This window comes from Rhipicephalus microplus, chromosome 6 (genome assembly GCF_043290135.1).
Source record: "Rhipicephalus microplus isolate Deutch F79 chromosome 6, USDA_Rmic, whole genome shotgun sequence".
Lineage (NCBI taxonomy): Eukaryota > Metazoa > Arthropoda > Arachnida > Ixodida > Ixodidae > Rhipicephalus > Rhipicephalus microplus.
In genome coordinates, this window is record NC_134705.1 from 61292998 (window position 1) to 61318108 (window position 25111).

A 25111-nucleotide genomic window follows, 5' to 3' on the forward strand; every position below is an offset into this window, starting at 1 on the left:
TTTTTCTGCACGTGACGTATTAGCAGTTCGGTGAAATGCCCGTCCTTTGGAATTACTATAACGTGCTTGTTGAATTCTTGGCTGCACTGCAATCGTCCCTTCTGTGTGATGACTCCATCGTCATCAAGGTAGACTTTGTGTCCATTATTTGCAATGACTGAGTGTTTGAATAGCCCTCAACTTTTGATTATCTCAGTGATATTTGGGTCTGTCTTATCCAATATTTCTCTGCATTTGTTACCTCCTTTCCTGTCAACTGCCCTTTGCGAGTTTCCCTTCTTGTGTTGTCTATGAATCTGAACACCCATGCTGTCACTCTTTTAAACCGTCCGTATGAAGAATACCTTTCCATTTCCAAGATTGGCTCAATTTCGGCTCTTCCCATGCATTGGTGACATTGTGTTTCATGGTGGTCTTCCGCGTCTGTATTCGTGCCAGTTATGCTTGTGGAGTTATTTTCCAGTGATATTATCCACTCGGGACCGTTCCACCACAACTTTGATGTCATCGATGCCTTTGCGCTTATTCCTCGTGTAAGTGGGTCAGCAGGGTTGTCGTCACTCTGAACGAATCACCAGCTTGCTTGAAGTGTTTTTCTTTGACTTCTGCGATTATGTTGACAACAAACGAATTCCTTTTGCATGTTCCTTTGATCCAGTGAAGCACAATCGTCGAGTCCGTCCAGTGGTGTATTTCTTGAAATCTTTCGTTGAAGTGACCTTTGATGTAGTCACATAATCTTGATGCTACCACCGCTGCCATCATTTCAAGTAACACCAATGTCAGCTCTTTCATTGGAGCTACGGGGCTTTTTGCTGTTACCAGCCTTGATTCTCTGCTTCCATCGTGGTATACTGCTATTAAGTATGCTGCCGCTTCGTATGCTGTACTGGTTGATTCTTGCTTGCGTAGCGTCGGATGATTTCTAGAACTCAAAAGTCCTCCGCTTCAGCCATGAGGTTCTTATATTTGTCGCATTCTTCTTTAGGGAGCTGGTCATCCCACGTGACGTTCGTTTTCCACAGTCTCTGCAGTCCTATTTTCGCACGTACTGTGAACGGCGACAACAAACCAAGCGGGTAAAATATTTTCGCTGTGGCTTGTAACATGCCCCTTTTTGTCGAGTACATTATATCTGTTAATAAATCCCACTTTTCCACAGGGAAGAGAGCAAATCATGTCCTTTGAATGTTTCCTTATCAAGCCCAGAAGCATTGTAAATACTTTTGATCGAATCTCCATGTGAGAATCGTCTCTTGCGTTTTCTTCTATTATTCTGTTTAATCGCACTTCATTGGATGTCCATTTTCTCAAATTCATCGCTGCCTCTCTGAACACTTGCTTTGCCTCTTTGTACAACTTGACTGCTTGATGAAGCATTGTTGCTCCCAGAATGACATCACCACGTAGATCGCTTTCTGCAGTGTCCTTGTCATCTCCGGAAACCGGTCTTTCACTTGTTTAAAATGGTGTTTAATTGTAGCTGCCAGTATAAACGTGCTCGGTGTTGTTCCAAATGTTGCTCTTGTCATGTGCCATGTTTGCACTTCATTCATTAACCATCCCTCAGCGTCATGCTTCCACCACAGAAATCTCATTGCATCTCTATCCCCTTCGTGTATAGAGATTTGTAGAAATGCCTTTCCAACATCATCTACTAATGCCACCTTTTCTTTTTGGAAATTAATGAACAGCGATAGCATGTTATCATTCAAATTGGGTCCTGCCTCTAGGTTATCGTTTAAAGACGTGCCTTTTCAAAAATATGATGAGGCGTCAAACACTACTCGAACCTTTGCTGTGGCTCGGTTCTCTCTAATGATCGCATGATGTGGCATGTAGTAGCCAAGTGCATTTCGCTGTCCTGATGGCTCTTGGACCTCCTCTGCGACTACTAATGTCATATACTCTGATATAGCTTTGTCGTAGCGATACAGCATGTCTTCATTTTTCTGCAGCCTTTTAGTGAGTTGCTGTAGTCTTTTTATCGCATTTTCCGTGTTGCTTTCCAAGTTTACGTCCCGTTTGCACGGCAAGCTGACTTGATAGCGACCGCTTTGTTGTACAATCTTGCGCTCGAATTCCTCGGCCACTTCATTTCTTGTGTTATCCAAACTATTTCTTGTGATCCCCATTGACTAGAGGCTCCAAAACTTCTTTAGCTCTTGCAGGAGTTCTGTCTCCGCAGCTTCAACTTTCAGAACCATGACTGCTTGATTGTGTGTTAGTCTTGTCTTGCTTTGCTCCGACGGCCCTTGCAGTACCCATCCCAGTATAGTTTCTACAGCCATCAGTCTGTCCTCGATACTTCGAATTCTGCCAGTAAAGAATTCCCAATAATAGTCTGAGCTGATCAGTAGTTCTACAGAATCTGTTGCGGTTGTCTCGGTCCTGTGATCAGCCACTTGCATTTTTAGCTGTTTCATATTCTCACTAAGTTTCTGACTTGGAGTGAGTATACAACTGTGCGAGATAACGTCGACTTGTAACGCTTTGATTTATGTTCTAGTTCTTGTTTCTCGTGATCCTACAGTCACTTGCGCCACGTTCATTAGTTTGACCTTTTCGTCTCCTCAAAATGAACCAATCGTCAGCTTTTCCTGTCGCAACACCTTCGCACCTATTTCTTTCGCTAATCCCGCTTCAATAAATGAACGTTAGCTTCCGCTGTCTAATAGCAAACGGCAATGTCGGCCACATGTTTCTCCTTCTATGCATGCTACAGCCGTCTGCAAAAGCACAAACTTATGCTTGATATTTTCGGTTGCATGTAGAGGGTAGACCTCGCATCGGCTTGCGCTGTTGACACTAGCTCTGCTCTCGTTTTCTGCATCACAGTTCAACACACTGACGTGTCATGTCATTCCTTGCATTGCTTGCATTTTACTTGGGCCTTGCAAATGCGTGCAGTGTGGTGTGGTCGCGTGTATCTGAAGCATGCTCTCTTTTCGGTAAGTATAGCTTTCTTTTCATTCGTTGGAATTCTCCGACGACAGTTTTTGGTTGCATGGGTCTTCTGCTTGCAGAATAAACATATTCTGTGCGCTGAGCTATAGAAGCTTGAAGTTGAGCGTGTTTGTCGGCCGTTCTCTCTTGGTTTTGCAGTTATCCTCTCTTGCTCACGTTGCGTTTCTTCACGAAAAGCTGCTTGCTCTCTTAAGAATAACATAAGCCTGTCCAGCTTTTCCTCGCACGCTTTTCCTGTTGGGTTGCTTTGCTCGCCATGTTCTGAAGGCGAGCTGTTTCTCATAGCCTTTTTTGTTTTCGACTTGAATTGCACCGATAATTCTGGTGGAATTGCTCTTTTTAATTACTGGTAACAACATCAGCGCATAGCTCTCGGTTTCCACTTTAGGGACTTGAGTGCCAATATATCAATTTGCACTTTCTGTACTAGCCTATTTAAGTCATCGGTATCTTGAGCAGACCTCACTTTCTCCAAACTCAAGAGCTCATTCATGTGCATATGAAATGTTCGCGATTGCCGAAAGTTTTTTGCAGTATTTGAACATGTGATGGAACATGTGATGGAGCCGTGTTTCACGCTCGCAATGGCGTGAAACACGACTCCGCGTCGGCTCTGTGAAATGACCACTTTTTCAAGCGGAAAAAACAACAGCCAGCTGATGAAGTGCTGTGTGTGGTTGCGGACGTGCTCCGAATCCTTTGGCTACCATTCTGAAAACTGTAAGTAGATTTTAAAGGATTTTATTGCGCCTTTGGTGTTCGGCTACGTTGTGCGTCTCGCCAACTCCACCATTCGACCTAGCGCCAAGGCGGTCGGATCGGCGTTGGAGGCTCCAGGCGTCGGCGGAGGCACTATGACGATGGAAGTGACTGTTAATGGTAGAGATGCCGATCAAGAAGAATTGGAAAGCTCGGACTGGGTGACGAAAGTGTCGAAACGTGTGGTGGAGCTCCAGGAAAGTCAACAACGGGAACGCGATGGCGCCACCAGGGCGGCGTCTACCAGCAGTGGATGCGGAAAAGAAGGCAGGACGATGGCGGCCGGCTTGAATGGCGACAAGCATGGCGTAAGCAGGAGACCCTCATATAAAGCGGCGGGAAAAAAAGCTCGCAAAGCGGTCAGTAGCGTCGCACCTACCGCGTCTTCCGAACGCGGATCACAAGGTTATTATCAGGCCCAAAGAAGGACTGACGCTCACCAGACGCTCGGCACCTGTGATTGGTGGAGCAGTAAGGATGGCAGTAGGCATTCCATGGCAGAAAGGTCAGGAGGAGGCAGGATCGTTGTCAACGACAAGCAAGGAACATTGATATACAGCACGCCCAGGGAGGATGATGCCAAGAAAATGTTGGACCTGAAAGTCATAAAGCTCGACGGCAAGGAGTACGAGGTGAAGACATACATGGCTGCGCCTGAAAGCTGTGGCAAAGGAGTGGTAAGTGGACTTGATATCAGACTCTCTGAGAGAGAATTCGAACTGGCTTTCTCACACGAAGAGAATGGTCCTATTCTTGGTGTGCGAAGGATGGGCAACTCCACTTCGGTAATCATCACCTTTGTTGACGACTACGTGCCGAGATGGATGATCTGCTTTGGGACGCCGATGAAATGCTTTCTCTACAAGAAGAGGTATGAAGTGTCTTACAGGTGTGGCGAGCTGGGACATCGATCCGACCTATGTGACAGCCCACACGAAAAATGCAGAGGTTGTGGGGTGGCCTCCCCACCCAAGGACCATGAATGTAAGCCGAGGTGCCGTCTGTGTGGCAAGGAGCACGTGACCGGAGACAAAAGGTGCTATAATGTAAATGCAAGACGATAAGAGGTAGCAGCGTCAGGACAGAAGCAGCAAGAGCTGGCCGAATATACGGGCGTCGTCGCAGCAGCAACCAGGCAGTCCCAGCTCGCGCCTCGCGCGAACGTGTCGATGTCGCTTGGGTAGTGGGCATTCCTCTTCACTACATATCCTCCCCGTCAGAAAAAGAGCCATCCTATCAACTCACGGAGAACAGAGTACGAGCGGACCGTAATATGGTTTCAACCGCTGTACGTGAACAGTTTCACGACCCAGAAAGCGCTGGTCTGTGGATGGCGTCACGGGTTCGATGATGTAATTAACAGGTGAAGTCTGCGAGACAACGCAGTAGGGTCCCTAGTATTTTGAAACAAGTTTCGAAGAAAGATCTGTAGGGACAGCTGGAACCCAAAGCCACACAAGGGTGTCCGGAACGAAGTTAGGGTACGGGTGGTTATCGTCACGCCGAGATTTTTGTCTCCATTGGTCGATGGTTGTGAACGACTGGGCGAGCTTACGGCATTCTTCGGCGCGGCGGGCAGCTTCAGAGATGGGCGTAGACTCGAAGGAATCGGGGTGGTAGGGCAGAATATTATCTAGCGTGGTGAAAGGGTTTCGGCCATATAACAGGAAAAATGACGAAAAGCCCGTAGTCGCCTGTGGAGCAGTATTGTAGGCGTATGTCACAAAAGGCAGAATGAGGTCCCAATCGGAGTGGTCTGAGGCAACATACTTAGATATCATGTCGCCAAGGGTACGATTGAATCTTTCCGTCAAGGCATTCGTTTAGGGATGGTAGGCAGTGATAGTCCGGTGAATGATACGGCATTCGTCTAGGAGTGCGTTGACGACTTCAGAGAAGAACACATGTCCTCTGTCGCTGAGAAGTTCACGCGGTGCACCATGACGGAGAATGAAGTTCCGCAGGAGGAAAGATGATACGTCGCATGCTGCGGCAGCAGGCAAAGTGGCTGTTTCTGCGTATCGCGTCAAGTAGTCAACAGCGACAACGATCCAACAGTTTCCGGAAGCTGTGAATGGAAGAGGTCCGTACGGATCGATTCCAATATGGTCGAAAGGCCTGGCTGGGCAAGGGATTGGCTGGATCAGACCAGAGGTGTGATGAGGCAGAGCTTTCCGTCGTCGGCACTGCGGGCATGACTGAATGTACTTGTGCAGAAAGGTGTACATGCCTCGCCAATAAAACCGGGAGGAAAGCCGAGCGTGTGTTTTGAAGATGCCCGCATGTACGCACTGAAGGTCAGCGTGGAAAGCTGAACATATTGCAGCACGAAGATGGCGAGATACGACCAGTAACCACTTTCGGCCGTCAGACTTGTAATTCCTGCGGTAAAGGAGGTCATCGCGGATCTCAAAGTGAACCGCTTGACGGCGCAATGTTCGAGAAGATGGAGAAGTCGATGGGTCGGATAGGAATCGCCAGAGAGCGTTGATCCAGTCATCTTTACGTTGCTCAGACGCCATGTCGCAGTTTGCTGGAAACGCAACCGTTTCGTCCACGGCAGATAGACAAGCAGAGCTTTGCGATGATACAGGTGAACGCGATAGGGCGTCGGCATCAGTGTGACGTCGGCCAGACCTGTAGACAACGCGCATGTCAAACTCTTGCAACCGCAAAGCCCAGCGAGCTAAACGGCCGGAGGGGTCCTTCAACGTGGATAACCAACAAAGTGCATGGTGATCTGTGACTACGTCGAAAGGGTTACCATATAAGTATGGTCTAAATTTACTTAGAGCTCAAATAATTGCCAGACACTCCTTCTCTGTTACAGAATAATTCTTCTCCGCTTTGGTGAGGGTACGGCTTGCGTAAGCGACTACGTACTCCTGGAATCCCAATTTGCACTGCGCGAGAACGGCGCCGAGTCCAACACCGCTTGCATCGGTGTGCACCTCAATCGGAGCAGTCGGGTCGAAGTGACGAAAGATTGGCGGTGAGGTTAACAGGTGGCGCAACTTTTTGAAGGCATCATCACAGGCGGGTGACCAAGTGTAACTTTTCGAGACATTCCGTAAAAGTTCAGTCAAGGGGGCGGCGATCATCGCGAAATTCCGAATAAAGCGGTGGAAATATGAGCAGAGGCCAAGGAAGCTGCGCAGATCCTTCAGAGATGAGGGTTTAGGGAACTCTGCAACTGCCTGAAGCTTGGCGGCGTCAGGAAGAATACCGTCTTTAGAGACAACATGGCCGAGGATCGTGAGCTGACTTGCACCGAAGCGGCATTTTTTCAGGTTGAGTTGAAGGCCGGCGTTAGTTAGGCACTGTAGTACTTCATCTAGCCTGCAGAGATGCGTGGTAAAATCTGGCGAAAATATAACCACGTCATCTAAGTAGCACAGGCATGTTTTCCACTTCAGGCCACGCAAAAGATTGTCCATCATCCGCTCGAATGTTGCGGGCGCATTGCAAAGACCGAAAGGCATGACACAGAATTCGTAAAGGCCATCAGGTGTGACAAAGGCCGTTTTAGGCTGATCTTCAGGCGCCATAGGGACTTGCCAGTAGCCGCTCCGTAAGTCAATAGAAGAGAAGAACTCCGCACCTTGCAGGCTGTCAAGGGCACCGTCGATTCTCGGTAAGGGATAAACGTCCTTTCGAGTTATTTTGTTAAGACGACGGTAGTCAACACAGAAGTGAATTGACCCGTCCTTCTTCTTAACGAGAACGACTGGAGATGCCCAGGGGCTATTCGAAGGCTGGATGACGCCACGCTTGAGCTTGTCAGCTACTTGGTCACTGATAACCTGGCGCTCTGTCGCGGACACGCGATAGGGTCTTTGACGCAGTGGTGCATTGGTGCCCGCGTCGATGCGGTGACACACAGCTGATGTGCGGCCGAGGGGACTATGCTGGCAGTCAAAGGAAGAACGGAACTTGTTCAGGAGTCGTAGAAGCTGAGTACGTTGCGAAACGGTTAACGTGTCGGCGATGGAGCTGCTCAGTATGTCAGGTCTAGTGTTCTGCGGCGAAGAGGCACACGTTAATACAGCGACTTCGTGTTTGGCGAAAGAACCAGTTGGCATGTCAATAATTGCAGAATGGTCGAGACTGCAAACACGCCCGACGCACTCGCCCCGAAGAAGTGTTACAGGAGATGACAGCAGATTCGAGATGAGCATTCTGCTGACACCGTCTTGAAGTTCCAAAATGGCATGAGGTAGCGGCGAACATTTGCGACGAACGAAAACGGCAGATGGCGTGAAAAAGGCACTTGACTCGGCGAGCACGTTGCAAGACACCATAGCAAGGGCGAAAGAGTGCGGCGGTATCGTAACGTCTTCAGCAACAAATAGTTTGTCCCCGGTTTCAACAGCGTCGTGTAAAGTAGCGTCGCTAAACACTTCAAATGCCACCTCAGCGGGCGGACAGTCGATGACGACCAAAATACAATGTAAATTCAAGACGATAAGAGGTAGCAGCGTCAGGACAGAAGCAGCAAGAGCTGGCCGAATATACAGGCGTCGTCGCAGCAGCAACCAGGCAGTCCCAGCTCGCGCCTCGCGCGAACGTGTCGATGTCGCTTCGGTAGTGGGCATTCCTCTTCACTACAGTGAAAAGAACTTTTTCGGACACCTTGTATAGTGAAGAAGCGACAGTGGGAAATGAAGCTTGAAGAAGCGCAGGAGCAAGAAGAACAACGCAAGGCCGAAGAGGGCACCCAGCGGCACAGCAGGACAGACAGGGTTCAAGATCGTTCGAGGCGCAAATCCATGATTGATATGTGGGGTTTAACGTCCCAAAACCACTATATGATTATGAGAGACGCCGTAGTGGAGGGCTCCGGAAATTTAGACCACCTGGGGTTCTTTAACGTGCACCCAAATCTGAGCACACGGGCCTACAACATTTCCGCCTCCATCGGAAAGAGGCGCAAATCTAAGCATCGAAGTGGATCGAGAGGGCGCTCGGAATCCTTCCTCCGATTGCCACTGCTGGAGAAGCCGGGAGTTTCTCACAAGGCATCCCATGATGGTGATGATTGTGCCCAGGAGAAGTCAAAATCCACAGGAGCACAGGTGGGTTGGGTAACTAAGGTCTCCCAGGATGCTAATACAGAGATGATTAATCCTCTTAAAGAGCAAAACAGGATATTGCAGGAACAAAATGCAGAATTACGCAAACAGCTTGATGAGATTAAGGCTCATCTAACCAGTAAATTAAGGAAGGCACTGGAAACACCCCAGGTAGCAAACCAACCGCCTTTAAAGAAGAAGAGGGCTAAAGAAACCGAAATTGAAGAAAATCACGGAGCGAGAATTGAAGCGCTTGAGGTGGAAACAAAGTCATTACAAGGTATGCTCCAAGCTGTACTAGAACAGATGAAACAAGTAGGCAACGCTATTGAGCAAACTAAGGCTGAATTTGCTGGCACGGACCGACAGATAGAATGGCTATGCCAAGCGCTCAAGCTAAACCATGATGGCTCTGCACCCTTACAGTAATACGATTTGGCAGTAGAACTGTACGGGTTTCTCGCGCAAACGTGCGGTTTTACAATCTTTTCTTATCAACGCCGATCGACCGGAGGTTATTGCGATCCAGGAGTGTGGGAAAAATGCGAAATTAGCAGGTTACAAATCTTTTGCCGGGTCAGGTAATGATACCCAAGTTACGACCTTCGTAAAGAGAAACATTACGACATCGCTGCAAGAGACGAGGAACTCGCAGATCGATCATGTTTTAGTCGAACTTGTGCCTCGCAAGCGCAAAGACAAGAGTCTTTTTACCCTGAATGTGTATTGTTCCCCCAGGCAGAGCAAAATCAACTTTGGTGATCTTTTCACGAAAACAAAGGTTATTTCAGCAAACGGTCTACTATTGATTTTGGGCGACTTTAATGCGCATCATACGGCATGGGGTTACAAATTCACCCAGGTTAAGGGCAGAAATTTGTGGAATGAAATTCAACGACATGAGCTCATACTTATAACAGACCCAATGCAGCCAACGAGGAAAGGAAATAGCGTATCTCAAGACACGACGCCAGATCTTACCCTGGTCAGCAGTGCCACCGCCGCCACGTGGTGCAATAGCGGCGAAGACCTAGGTAGTGATCATAAAATTTTAGAGATTATCGTTGTTAATGGCCTGTTGGTGATCAATAAGAGAAAAGTACCAAAGAGCTTGACGCTGGCGATGAGGAAGTTGTTGATAGACATCTTGTAAGCATATGGAAGAAAAAGAAAAACCTAGAGCGAAACATCAGTCAGAAAAGAGGAGACAGGAATCTCCAAAAGGAGGTTGCTGCACTGAACAGAGAGATCGAAGATTATGCATTGGAACTTACCAAGCAAAAGTGGGGTAGTATCTGTGATCAAATGGATAGAGAGATTGGCAGTGCTAAAACATGGCAGCTACTACGGCATCTATTAGACCCAGAGAAAACCAAGTCGGAGGCCCGACAGCAACTTCAAAAGCTTGTGTATAAATATGAACGTCAGACGACGGAATTATTAACAGAGGTTAGGGATCGATACCTCTGCTGCGCAAAATCTCAAAAGCTCCCTGACTACACTGGTTCAGAATACGCGGACCTAGACAGCCCCATCACGGTTGGAGAAGTCAGGGCTAAAATAAACCGACTTAAAACAAAAATGGCTGCCGGTCCAGACAAAATCAACAACAGAATGCTCAGGAATCTTGACGACGGCTCCATTCGTCAACTTGCAGCTTATATGCAAGAATGCTGGGACAAGGGAGAAAAACCGCAAGCTTGGAAAACGGCCAATGTAGTCTTCATTCCTAAGCCAGGGAAAACGCTCAGTCTTGAACAGCTCAGACCTATTTCCATCACATCTTGCGTAGGAAAATTGATGGAGCACATCAACCTAACAAGACTGACTAGGTTCATGGAAGATGAAAACCACCCTGATACTACGATAGGCTTCAGATCCCACCTATCGACGTGCGATATTATGCTACAGCTAAAAGAGGAGATAATAGACAAAAAGACTGTTGACACCAAAGTAATTGTGGGTCTGGATGTCTCCAAGGCGTTTGACAATGTCAAACATAAATGTCAAACATAAAGCCTTACTTAAGAACCTTAGTGCGCTAAACGTAGGCGTCAAGGCATACAACTACGTGAGGGGCTTTCTCTCAAATCGTACAGCCACTATTAGCATGGGAGGGCAGTCACTCGAAAACATTAAATTGGGGAATAAAGGACGCCACAAGAGTCAGTACTCTCTCGGACTCTTTTTAATATAGCAATGATTGGACTTCCTGAGAAGTTGGAAGGAATCGAAAATCTGCATCACACAATATACGCAGACGATGTGACGCTGTGGATAAACAGGGATAGTGACGGACATATTGAAAGCGCACTTCAGGCGGCTATAGATACCATCGAACAATATCTCAAACCACTAGGGTTAAAATTCTCGGCAGAAAAATCAGAGGCTCTTTTTCTATCATCGCAAAAAAGGAAAACAAACAATCCCCTCGGAAGGGGTTGTGACATCGCTTTGCGAGTGAGTGGTAATGCGATTCCAACCGTAGACAGTATTATTATTATTACGTTAAGTTTATATTGACGCAAGGGCATCTAAGGCCAAAAAGCACCAGTACAAGTGTTGTTTCATTTCGGTTATTAGTTTAAAAATTAAAACAAATGATTAAAACATGATTAAAAATTAAAACAAATATCTACGAACCAATTAAAACACAGTGCATTTAGAAAGAATGTCACTTTGTTTAAAAAAAATTCATTTTGTTGGCTGAAGTCTGTGCTGATAAAGTAGTCTGCAAGGCCCAAGACCCTCGCAGCTGAAGTCCTTGCCTGAGCAAGAACTGCGAAGGCTCAGACATACTTTTTATGCAGCAGGCGGTACCTCACACTTGAGGCGCAGTCTGGTGCCTAAGATTGAATGATATCATTGTTAAAATTTCACTTTCCCAAGATAATGAAGAAGTCTCTTAAGGTCAACCACTGCATCAAGTGATAAAAACAGTGCTGGATGAAGTGGGATATGATATCGATAGAGCTCCCTGAAATGGGTCAGTCGTGCTTGGTGAAGCACAGCACATTGTATGAGGACATGCACAACGGTTAGACTCTCTCCACAGTGTATACATATAGGTGGATCAGTGCCTGTCAAAAGGTGTTTATGTGTGGCATAAGCGTGGCCTATTCTGAGCCGTGTTAGAGTGACTTCGGCGAACCTGTTGAGTTTTGGGAGGATAACTTTTCTCAGCTGGGGTTTTACAAGGTGGAGTTTGTTGTCGACTTCTCTGTCTCATTCAGCTTGCCAGTGGTTGCGTAGACCTCTACGTACAACAGGTTTTAGATCTACACCCGGAACAGAGGTTATATCTATGATTTGCCGACCAGCGGCTTCTCGTGCATTCTTGTCCACTATTTCATTGGCCGCAATGCCAGAATGACCTGGAACCCAGCAAATAACAATAGAAAGTTTTAGGTTGTAGGCTGCATAGATTTCGTTAAGGAGCTTGTTGAAAGTAGGGTTCTTGCTGTACTTGCCACAAGACAGGGCACTGACAACACTTAAAGAATCTGTGTACACTATAGACTTTTGTATCTTGTGTTGTTTAATGTGTTGTGTAATAAGCAGGATACCATAGGCTTCCGCTGTGAAAATGCTGGTATCTGTATGCATGGTTCTGGTGTCCGAGAACTTTTGTCCATAGGCTGCACAAGATACAGATGTTTGAGACTTTGAGCCATCAGAGAAGAACGCGGTTGAACGATATTTGTGTTCAAGGGCCAAGAAATGTTGCTCAATAAGTGCACTTGGACAATTTTCCTTTATGATGTCTTTGAAAGACCAGTCACAAGTGACTGGACATTGCTGCCAGGGAGGGATGTGTTCGACATGGTCACTTTCCTCCAAGTCATTGAAAAAAATTGGAAGTTTTTCTACTGCAGGTCTTATTGCCAATGGAAACGGTAGGGCAATAGAAGGACGGTTCAGGTATAACTGGGTAGTAGACACATCGTTCATAAGTGTTTTACATGGGTGCTGCTTCAGAGACATGATCTTAACTGCATAGTTGACTCCTAGATACGTGCGCTGATAGTCTAGTGGCCACTGATCTGACTCTGCATAAAGGCTTTGAATAGGGCTGGTACGGAAGGCACCAAGTGCCAGCCGGATATCTAGGTGGTATACAGGGTCCAACATTTTCGGTGCTGTCCTTGAAGCTGACTGATATACTATGCATCCATAGTCTATGCGTGACAGAACCAGGCTTCGAAACAGAGATATGAGACAGAGCCTGTCTGTCCCCCACGACTGATGCGATAAAATCTTTAAAAGGTTCATGGTCTTAAGACATTTTAACTTCAGCTGTTTTATATGCTGGATGAAGGTGAGTTTGGAATCAAAAATTACACCGAGGAATTTTTGTTCTTTCGCGATGACTATGTTTTGTCCATTCATCAGTATGCAGGGGTCAGGGTGCACACCTCGTCGTCTCGAGAACAGCACACTAGTAGTCTTGTCAGTATTAAACTTAAAACCATTCTCGTCAGCCCATTTTACAAGTCGGTTAACACCTAACTGTATCTGGCGTTCGCATACAGTCAAGTTACACGATTTGAAACTAATTTTAATGTCGTCCACGTATACAGAGTACGATATCACGGGTGGAATAACAGAGCGAAGATTTTAACTATAAATAGTGTGCAGCTTAATACTCCTCCCTGCGGCACTCCATTTTCTTGAAGAAATGTGCGCTATAACACAGTACCTATTCTTACACGGAACTTCTTTTCAGACAGGTAATCTTTTAAGATGGTAATCAACCTGCCACATGTTCCGAAAGACAGTACATCTTGCAGGATTCCGTATCGCCAGGCAGTATCATATGCCTTCTCAAGATCGAAGAAAACAGACAGACAGTATTGATTGTGTACAAACGCGTCACGTATATAAGACTCGAGGAGGACAAGATTGTCGGTTGTGGATCTAGCTGTACGGAAACCAGACTGGCACGGGTCCAATATGCCGTTGTATTCCAAGTAGTAGACCAAGCGGCAGTTAATCATTTTTTCAAACACTTTGAGTAGGCAGCTTGTGAGGGTGATAGGCCTGTAACTATTTACCGAAGAGGGATCTTTGCCCTGTTTAAGGATTGGTAGTACTATTGCCTCTTTCCAAACAGAGGGTATTTTGCCGGTATTGAAAATCTTGTTGTAAAGTGCTAAAAGGCAGTTCAGGGTTTCATCAGGGAGATTTCTGATCATTTCATAAGTAATTGTATCAGAACCAGGAGCAGAACTTCCACAGGAACCAAGGGCGAGCTTCAGTTCATATAGTGTTAGTGCTTTATTGTATCCGTCTGATACAGCCTTGTTCCAGCACAGGGGTACACTTTCAGCTATGCTTTTGTGGCGTAAGAACTTGCGCCACAAAAGCTTGACATTTTCTCTGAGCTTCTGAGCTTGATATTTTCTCGAAGTGTTCGCCAAGAGCGTTTGCTTGTTCTTCTATTGTATCACCGCACTCATTCACCAAAGGGAAGGGATTTGGGCCTTGTCCTTTAAGTTTATGCACCCTATTATAAACCTTGCTGACGTCTGTGTAGGAGTTTATTGAGGGTATATAGTGTGTCCAGCTTTCCCGTTTGGCTATACGGCGAACACGCCTGCCATTCGCTTTGCAACTTTTAAAGGTTATCAAGTTTTCTGCTGTTGGGTAGCGAGAAAAAACCCTCCATGCTTTGTTTTGCCGTTTTTTAGCAATTTCACACTCCCGATTCCACCATGGCTTTGTGTTAACCTTACCATTCCTGGACTGCGGTATGCACTTTTTTGCACAAGTAAGAACATATTCAGAAATATAGTTGGCCATCTCTTCTACTTCCAAATGGTCTACCTCTTCGAGGTGTAGTGTACATAGCTCTCTGAATTTCACCCAGTTTGCAACATGGAAGTTCCACTTTTTGGGATAGGACGGCCGGTCATCCCGTTGTTTTGTTACTAAAAGAGTTGGAAAATGGTCACTTCCATATGGATTATTAATAACTTTCCAATCTAAGTAAGGTAGGAGTGACGGTGACCCAATGGCTAAATCTATACATGAATATGTATTGTGTGTGGTACTGAAGTATGTTGGCTCTGCCTTATTGAGCAGACAGGCTCCAGATGCGAGAAGAAAGTTTTCTATTGCACGACCTCTCGCATCACATTTGGTATCACCCCATAGCAAACTGTGAGCATTAAAATCTCCAATTAACACATATGGTTCTGGAAGCTGATCAATAAGCTTTTCGAACTCTGTTTTATTGAATGGTTCGTCAGGGGCTATGTAGATCGAACAGATAGATATAAGACGGTTGAATAGAATAGCGCGAACAGCCACAACCTCAAGAGAGCTTTGTAGCACAATGTGCTGGCATGCTACGCTTCTTTGTGCTATGATGGCCACACTTCCAGAAGAGAAATTGCCACCATTTCGATCTTTACGAAAAACCACATATTGATTTAAGAAATTCACATGAGTTGACTTTAAATGAGTTTCTTGAACACAGAACACTTTTGGCTGATAGTCATTAAGCAAGTCTTTGATGTCATCTAGGTTGTTAAATAGGCCTCTGGCATTCCACTGTAGTATTTGTGTGTCCATTTTAGATGTGTTTTGTGTTGTGTGCTCAAGGATGGAAAGTAAGCTCACGGACCCTTTCCAGGGGTCGTGACACGAGATTTTTTTTTTTTTTGATCGGTCGACAGAGTCGCGCCGATCCTTAGGCGCTGGCTGTGCCCTCACGCTCGGAGTTGTGTCCATTGCCTCTTGCGAGGCACTGGACAAGCGCTATTGCGAGCGCTGCATTTGTTTTGAGGGCCTCGCCTCAAAGGACGAGACCTTCGCGGCCCCCAGCCCGGAGGTTGGTGGGTCTTTCTTGGATGGCGGAGCAGCACTTGCTGCAACCGCCGAGGGGGCGGATGGCGTCACCGCTGGCTCACTACGCGTGTGCCAGACAGGCGCCGGGGGCCGTCATGGCGTTGCCCTCTGACGCGCCACTTCGGCAAAGCTGGTTTCTGGTAGGCAGGACACCTGCCTTCATGCCTCCCTAAATGAAATGTTTTGTTTTACTTTAATTGTGATAATTTCCTTTTCTTTTTTCCAGCATGGGCATGACCGTGAGTATGTGGCATGCTCCTCATTACAGTTCGCACGGTGAGGAGAGTTTTCACAGGCATCAGATGTGTGGTCTTCAGCACTGCATTTTGCGCAAGTTAGGCGGCCTCGGCAGTTCTGCGAAGTGTGGCCGAACCGCTGGCATTTGAAACATCGTAGAGGGTTTGGAATATAAGGCCTCACTCGAAGCTTGATTTACCCAGCCTCAACGGAGTCGGGCAGTACACTTGAATTAAACGTAAGTATTAGGTGCTTAGTCTGGACTTCTTTGCCATCACGTCTCATCCTAATTCGTTTCACGTTGATGACATTCTGTTCGCTGAAACCCTCCAGGAGTTCAGCCTCAGTCAGCCCTAACGGGTCATCATCTGAAACAACACCACGGGTGGTGTTCATGGTTCGGTGTGGGGTTACTATGATTTTGGTATCTCCAAATTTCACTAGATTAGGCAGTTCCTCATATTGTTTCTGGTCGCGGAGCTCTTACAGGAGGTCACCACTTGCCATTCTCGATGCTTTATATCCTGGGCCAAAGATTTCTGTCAAAGACTTCGAAACAAGAAAAGGTGAAATTGTTCTCACTCGTTTGCCGGGTGTGTCAGCGTGGATAACATGGAATCGGGGAAAGGATACTCTCTGGTGACCGAAAAACTGGAATACTTCATCGGTGCGCCCTCTTTTCTGAGGGCGATCAGGGAATGGGTGGAAGGAACAAGCCATAAGAAAAAGTTTATTTTCGGCAGCGGCGCCAGCCACCCACCATGGAGTCCTACAAGGGGACGCTGCAGGGTCTGTAAGCACAGGACCTGCAGATGCCAGCTGTACACCACCACTATAACCGAATATGGTGTATCCAAGGTAGGATAGCCACACAGGGTTAACCCTTGCCGCCAGGAAACACGGAAGTCAACGGAAAAGAGTTGAGGACAGGAAAGATTTGAAGTAAGAGAAAAGACGAAGATGTGAGGGGGAGACAGGAAAAGGCGACTGCCGATTGCCCCCAGGCGGGTCAATCCGGGGGTGCCGTCTACGTGAAGCCAGGGCCAAAGGGGTGTGTTGCCTCTGCCGGGGGGCCTTAAAGGTCCAAGCACCCAGCGTCGGCTCAACCCCAGGATCCCCTTTTCCCCGGACACGGCAAAGCCACGCACGGCTAGGCGTGGGAGGGAGTCAAAACTCCCCCGTTAGCTCGGGTCCGTGGTGTCGCTACACACCAAACGCCTACTTGCGCAGGCGCCCCTGCGGGGCCGTAGACAGTATTAGAATTCTAGGGATGCGCATACAAGCAAATGAAAAAAAACACTGAAACTATCTGGAGACTCGAAGCTAGTGCGAACCAGACGTGCCGCCTGCTTAAGCGCATTTCTAACAAGAATGCGGGGATGAAGGAAGCCAATCTTTTAAGATTAGTTCAAGCTTTCGTGATAAGCCGTGTACTATACATTAACCCTTATCTTAAATTAATATGAGCAGAAAAAGATAAAATTGAAGCCATTATAAGGAAAAGCATCAAGACTGCGCTAGGGCTTCCCCCGAACACCTTTACGGTTAAACTTCTTGGGCTGGGTGTCTCCAACACTTTAGATGAACTAATAGAAGCCGCCATGATGTCACAGCACCAAAGACTTCTGAGAAGTAGAACCGGGAGGAAAATCGTGGAGCGCTTAGGGTTCGAACCCACGGAGTGTGACAGGCAGACCGCTAGCATACCTAAATCAACTAGGGCAAGACCGAAAATTATACCGCTGCCGAAAAACATGCATCCGGTGTTTCATAATGGCAGACGCAAAGCTAGAGCTGTAGCCCTGCAGGCGAAACTTGAAGGTCGATCTGGTGTGCTTTACACGGACGCTGCAGAATACGAAAGAAAGGGAGCACACACAGCGGTAGTGGTTCACGAGAACGGGGACCTGGTCTCGTGCTGCACCTCTAAGAACACAACCACCACAGAGGCAGAAGAACTTGCGATTGCTTTGGCAATAGCTCAAAAAGGCACACGAGTGATTGTTAGCGACTCTCAGTCAGCCATTAAAAACTACGATATCGGCAGGATCTCTGCTACAGCCGCCAAAATTCTAAGACAAGGACCAGTACCCGCAGAGCTAATCTCACTAGTATGGTCCCCGGCCCATCAAGGTCTGAAGGGGAATGAGAAGGCGCACGCGATCGCCCGACGGCTCACTTTCCGGTCGATCGACGTTGACCCGCCGCTTTCGCGCGAGCAGCCCCTCTCCACAAGAGACGAAATAGGAACGTTTCAGGAAATCACCGCACACTATAAACTACACCGTAAGATTTATCCAGAGGCAGCTAAACAGTTGAGCAAAAAGGAGGAAATTATGTGGCGAAAATTGCAAACCGGGGTGTTTCCAAACCCTCACCTGTACAGTAAATGGCACCCGGAAGTGTTCAACTCCAGATGTGCGCAATGCAACAGCACTGCGGGTTTAGTGCACATGGCATGGACCTGCCCAACCTACAATGATCCACGTAGAAACGTAGAATCCTGGGAGGCCTTATTACACAGCCGTGACGCCGAAGAACAGCGTCAAGTCATCGGTCTCGCCCTGACCGCCGCCGAGTCCCAAGGGATTCCGGCCGATGGCTAGGGGGATGATTGAGGGCAGAGGCCAAAGCCTCCTCCCCCGTCATTCTAGACGGGTGCAATAAACGTTAGTTCTCTCTCTCTTGCAGTATTTTGATTGCGTCATCATTTTTCTCTGCCGAGTACTTCAATAGCAGCCGCCACTTTTGCGGGTAGCGATGCTAACAAGTAATTGAACTTCTGTCCCTTGCTCATGTTTGGTCTCAGATAAACTGCCGACTCGTACTGAGCCCAAAAGCGGTTCCACTCCAAAGCTTTTCTCCCAAACTTTATCATTTCAAGCTTTGGTAGCTTAGCTAGTTCCGTTGCTCCTTGTCTTGTTCTTAAGGGCGTCACCTGCCTTGCCCTATCGTTTGAATCCGATTGTGCAGGCTGTCGAAGGCTGAATTCTATTGCAGACAAGGTCGTCAATAATTTTATGTTGTACTCTATACTCTACAACCCTTTCGAATTCAGCTTTTTCTGAAGCCCTCCACTACGGCGTCCCTTTTGATCATATCTTGGTTTTTGAATGTTAAAGCCCTGGTATACGCAATTGCTTGATATAACCACGTCATTTCACCCCTAATGTGGTCTCTACAGATAGTAATGGGGGTGACTGAAATGAAGCCGATAAGACCAGAACTGAATACAGTGGAAACAAAAGTATGTCCACCCCTTGTCTCTAAAGTTTCCTGTTTGAATCCATAAGTACTGTATACATCGAATGGAAACACAGTATTGATTGATTGACTGATTAAAACTTTATTTTTGTCCTGAGAAGACGCAGGGGAGACCCCACGCCACCCGGCTAATCCCATGGTGGGACAGTCAAGCCGAGCTTGGCGGCCCGTTCACGGGCACTCTGGACGGCCAGGGTTTGATCTTTAAGTTTGGGGCTGCGTAAGAGCGCAGCCCACCTGTCCTCGCTGAGGGCAGGGCCGATGGCTTCACAATCCCACAACACATTATTGAATGTGGCTAACAGTCCACAAGCGGGGCAATCCGCACTTGGATACCGTTCCAGGTAGATGGCACGAAGAACCGCAGGGTTAGGATACGCACTGGCTTGCAATAGTCTTAGGGTGACTGCCTGCGCCCTGCACAAGGCCGGGTGTGGGAGAGGGAATACCCTTGTTGACAGATAGAAGTGCTTTGTTATTTCGTTGAACGTAAGTACGGGTTCCCAGCGAGGCAGAAGGACTGTGGAGGCGGCGCGGTCAGTGAGTCCTCGCGTGGCCTCGTGTGCACTTTCGTTCGGGTTAGAGGTAGAGCCCTCAATCGACCCCAGGTGAGCGGGAAACCAAGTGAGAGAATGGGGCGTGATACTCTTGACGCTTTGGAGAATGCGGAGGACCTGAGGGGCTACCATCCCGGTTTCGTAAGCCTTGATAGCCACCTTGGAGTCGCTGTATATTGACTCTCTGTGACTATTTAGCATAGCCAGCGCGATTGCAACCTCTTCGGCTATCACGGGCTTCGATGTGCGTACTGTGGTGGAGCATATGAGCCTGAAATTTGAGTCGATGATGGAAACAGCGAATGCCTCTTGTTGGACGTATGGCGCAGCATCCACAAAGCTTGCATCAGTGGGGTTGCTACGGACGTGCTTGAGCAGGGCTCTACCCCTGGCTCTACGCCGACCGACGTTGTGCGCAGGGTGCATATTGCGGGGAATGGGTGCGATGCGCAGTTGAGACCTGATGTTTCTGGGAATCTGCATGGAATCAGGGCACTGGTTAATAGAGTTGAGGCCCAAATCATCGAGTATCTTGCGGCCCGATTTGGTTCCGGAAAGCCTGAGCAGCTGTGAGCACTCTTGCGCCTCGATTATTTCTTCGAGTGTATTGTGAACACTGAGCTTGAAAAGGTTTTCAGTGCGAGTGCTTACAGGCAAGCCGAGCGCGAGCTTGAAGACATTTCTTATGAGGGAATTGGGCTTACTTCTCTCTGCAACATGCCAATTATACATGGCCACCGAGTACGAAAGCTGCCAGAGCACAAACGCATGTATGATGCGGATGAGATTGTCTTCCTTGATTTCTCGGTGTCTGTTGGTGATCCTCCGGATGAGGCCGAGAGCACTTTCCGTCTTGGTAGTGATCTGTCTCAGTGCAGCTCCGTTAGCACCGTTAGAATCGATATACATTCCCAATATTGGAGCGAATCCACTCTGGGCACTGGGGACCCGTCACCAGTGAAAAGCCGTATTTCACTTTGAGACGCAGGTTTCCAGTCACAGTGGCCGCCGCCTCGGGGTCTTTTCTTGTAGAGCAGAAGTTCAGATTTCGATTTGGAGCACCTGAGATCGGTGGGACAGAGGAAACGTTCGGTCACGTCGATTGCGTGCTGCATGGCTTCCTCAAGTTGACCATCGCTCCCGCCGGTGCACCAGATGGTTATATCATCTGTGTAGATGATATGATTGATTCCTTGATTCTTTGCGAGTTCCTTGGAGAGCCCGATCATCACGATGTTAAATAGTGTTGGTGAAATAACTGAGCCCTGAGGCGTGCCGCGTGAACCGAGGTTGATCTCTCGTGAGAAGAACTCTTCGATCTTGAGCTTGGTAGTTCTCTGGTAAAGAAAGGATCTCACGAAGTCGTAGACCCTCTTCCCTAGCCCTAGGCTGGCAATAGACTGGAGAATAAATTCGTGAGAAACATTGTTGAAAGCCTTCTCCAGGTCTAATCCAAGGATGGCTCTGGTATTTCCTGTGCTCCGGTCGATGATCTGATGCTTTATCAGCTTCATGGCATCCTGTGTCGAGAGACCAGCTCTGAAACCAATCATATTGTGGGTGTACATGTCATTGGTCTCGAGGTGCACCTTGAGTCGGTTCAGAAGGGTGTGCTCTGCGACCTTACTGACCTTACACAGGTAGTTAAGAAAATGGGTCTTAGATTTATCTATTCCTGGTGCTTTACCAAGTTTCGTGATTAGAACTGTGTAGGCCGTCTTTCATTGGGCGGGGACCTCCCCACTGCGCCACACTTCATTAATCTTTTCCGTAAGGAATTCGATGAAGTCATCATCAAGATTCTTGAGCATCTTATTGGTTAAGCCATCAGGGCCAGGGGCGGATTTGGCATTTAGGGAAAAAAAAAGCCTGCCGTATCTCGGCCACAGTATAGTCCTGGTACTACTCCGGCACGTCGCACCCCGCGTAGTCCGGAAACTGTGTGGGTGCAGAGCTATCCGCGACTCGCAGATACCTGTCTATAAGTTTGTTGACAACCAATTCATCGGGGGTAGAGTCAGTAGCAAGATGGATGGCTCGCGCGAGGGATCGCCTCTGGCTGGACCTGGTGCTGCCCCGATCAAGAAGATGTTTGAGAAGACCCCAGCTCTTCCCAAATCTGAGCTGACCCTCGATGCTCTCACAGAGCTCATGCCATTGTTGTTTACACAAGGTTTTGCAGTGCTCCTCGATCACCCTGTTAACTTCGAAAACCTTTTTGCGGAGTCTCCTGTTATGCTTCTGTCCCTTCCACCTCGTGAGTAGGTCTTGCTTGGCTTCTAGTAGGCGTGCCAACCTGCTGTCCATGTTTTCAACATCGAGGTCAGTGACGACCTCCTTGGTCGCTGCCGTGGCGTCATCTCTGATTCCTTTGTACCATACTTCAAAGTCTGTCCCAGCCGTCGGTGCTCTCTCAGCTCTGACTTCGCGAAAAACGTCTCAGTCGACCAACTTGAATTTTTTCGTCCTAAAGCGGGCAATCGCGAAGGATACCTTGATGATGTAGTGGTCACTTCCGAGGTCTAGAGCCGTGTTGACCCATTTGACCCCACCTATATTCTTCACAAAAGTCAGATCCGGAGTGGTATCCCAACATGTGGAGTTAGCTCTCCTAGTGGGGAAATCCTTGTCAGTTATAAGCGTCAAGTCGGCTTCTGTCGCAGTCTGCCATAGCTCGCGTTTCTTGGGGGTATCATACATGAAACACAATATGATGTAAAAATATAAAAGCTTTTTGCACAGGAACAAGGGCCTCGGACCCTTCATACATAGACCTATGTTCACCAACGGCGTGAACGACCGGCCTTCCAAGCCTAACACACCTTCGATTATAACGTGCTTTCACGAATTTTGGTCCAATCATCGCAGCCAAGTGGTATGAGAGCCTTATTCCTGATTAGATACCCTCTATACCGCAATGATTGAGCGCCTCCGAATACAGTATCCCTTTTCTGTTGCAATTTCAGTCACGTTACACATAAGTAGATAAACAATTCAAAGGGCGCTGTCATTTATCAGTTCGAAGCCGTCAACATGGGACACCACGGGGCTTAAGGTACGATCCGTTAGTACAACCACGCGCATATTCTTTGTCGCTAACGTGGGACTGGAGCATAACTTGGGCTGCAAATAGCAAGCGCATGTGAGTTTTTTCATGTTGATGAAGCTATGGCTTTGCGATAACATATCCGAGAGATCGTGGGGGATGTGTACACCACAACATCAATTTTGTTTCTGCTCGCTCGGCTGTCCCCTGAGGCTCCAATTCTACGTGAAAGGTGTAATAGTACCAGAGTAAGGGTGAATGAGGGGGATATATACGTGGATCTACGAAAAAAAATGGCCCTGCCGCGGTGGTCTACTGGCTAAGGTACTCGGCTGCTGACCCGCAGGTCGCGCGACCGAATCCCAGCTGCGGCGGCTGAATTTCCGATGGAGGTGGAAATGTTGTAGGCCCATGTGCTCAGATTTGGGTGCACATTAAAGAACCCAAGGTGGTCGAAATTTCCGGAGCCCTACACTACGGCGTCTGTCATAATCATATGGTGGTTTTGGGACGTTAAACTCCACAAATCAATCAAATCAATCAATTACGAAAAAAATTGGCAGATCCCACGTTATAAGAAACTGTGTGTACGGAAATACATTTCTGAAAAAAAGAGCACATACTATCTCAGTCTTTCCAGCCAACATTGTGAGCATGGTACCTGTTTTTCATATCACTCTGTCTTGCTATTTAACAATGCTATTATGCCACTTTATATTTTGCAATTGCATAGTTTGCTTGCTTAGAGTTCAGAGATGGCAGCAAGGCCTAAGTCTTCAACAAGCATCAATGAGAAATCTGTAATTAATGTTATTGCTTCATATTGAATTACTATGCATTCTTCGACCAAAAGTTTCTCTGCCGAAAAAGATGTAAAGTAAGTGTGAACAGAATCTTCTGCATACAAACGATAAATAACACTAATATGTAAAAAATTTTGTGTAACAACCAAAAAATTATTCTTACTTGCCAACACTATAATATGAATACGATGCGTGCCATACTGAAAGGCTCTGAAAATTTTTACCCTCCGGGGTACTTCAATGTCAACATTATTCTTAGTACATGGGCTTCCAACATTCTGTGCCCTTTGAAATGCAGCGCTTAGGCCTGCATCAAAGCTGTGACCTTCAGGCCAGCACTAGAGCACCGTAACTAATGTACTACCGCTGTGGTTGGCTAACATCAAATCAAGGCTTACCAAAAAGGTCACACAAATATATAATTTACTGTAACAACCCTTGACCTATAAATCAGTTGTAATGAGAAAGTGGAGCAAAAAAGTTTTATGGTCATACTGAAATCCTCCATTTAATAGGTGTCTGCTACATATTCAAAACATAACAAATGATGTTATCCCATCTCCGATACAATGTAACAAGAAGGCCCTTGCAGCAGATGAAGTCACTCCACTGCCTCCATGGTAATTGAGGCCTCAAAGGTCTGCTTTGGAGGCAGCTTCCTTGGTTCGGACACGTACCCAGGCTCAACACAAACCATCTTCAAATACTCGTCGTCACAGAAATCAGCCATGGAAGCGGCCCCACTGACCCATGGGTTCCAGACAACTGAAAGCGCAAGTTCATTGTGCATTATAATAGACATAGAATGTTCAAGTAGTACAAAGGCATGTAGAATAGGAACAGAAGGAGTTGTTTTATAATGTGTAGGCATCCTTTGGCAAGTACATAGGCAAAAATAGGAGCAAAATAATGTCTGTAGTGCAATGACTGGCAATGATTACGAGCAATTTTCAAAAAACATATGAAAAAAATTACAATGGGAGCAGTATATTTGATTGAGCACAGTGTCTAACCTGTTGACTTCTGTTAGATGCAACAAGTGGTGGCAAGCTTTTCGGGATCTCGAAGTCACCAGCCGTTTTAATTTATGCAGGCTTTGATGCAGAACGGCCCATGGACCACCTATAGACCTACTCCATGTTTGTAAAACGCGGTAGGTGTGACATGCTGTGCTTAGAGGCAGCTTTGTAGTTGCTCTGACACTTGTCACATGATGATAGAGGGCAGTGGGGAGCTTTCAGTTGGGTAGCGCCTGTACGCAGCAACGTTGCTACAAGTGCTTCAATACATCGACGGCGCCTACCTCTGCTTACAAACATAGAACATGTCTACACTTATACACTCAGCTTGAGCTAACTAGAGGGTATAAAAATTCTATTGAGAAGCCATTCCTCTGTGAAGGTTAGGTTGTTTAGCATCATACATACAGCTGATGAATGTCACAGTCTTTTTTGTCATCACCTTGCCCAACCTAATAACCATATAGGGTCTCTTTCCAAAGGAGCGGCAAGGACTGGTGTAGTAGCTTTGTAGTAGATTACTTCACTGCCAGTC

At 47.1% G+C, this 25111-nt stretch overlaps 1 protein-coding gene across 2 annotated transcripts in view; it reads right to left on the reverse strand.

The window, feature by feature from the left end:
• Positions 1–24038: 24038 nt before the first annotated feature.
• LOC142765277 (uncharacterized) overlaps positions 24039–25111 on the reverse strand; it is a 96203-nt gene continuing 95130 nt past the window's right edge. For both annotated transcript variants that reach the window (XM_075866012.1, XM_075866011.1), the window contains one exon: positions 24039–24322. In XM_075866012.1, the coding sequence (XP_075722127.1) occupies positions 24159–24322 (164 nt within the window). In that variant the 3' untranslated portion in view covers positions 24039–24158. The remainder of the gene's footprint in view (positions 24323–25111) is intronic.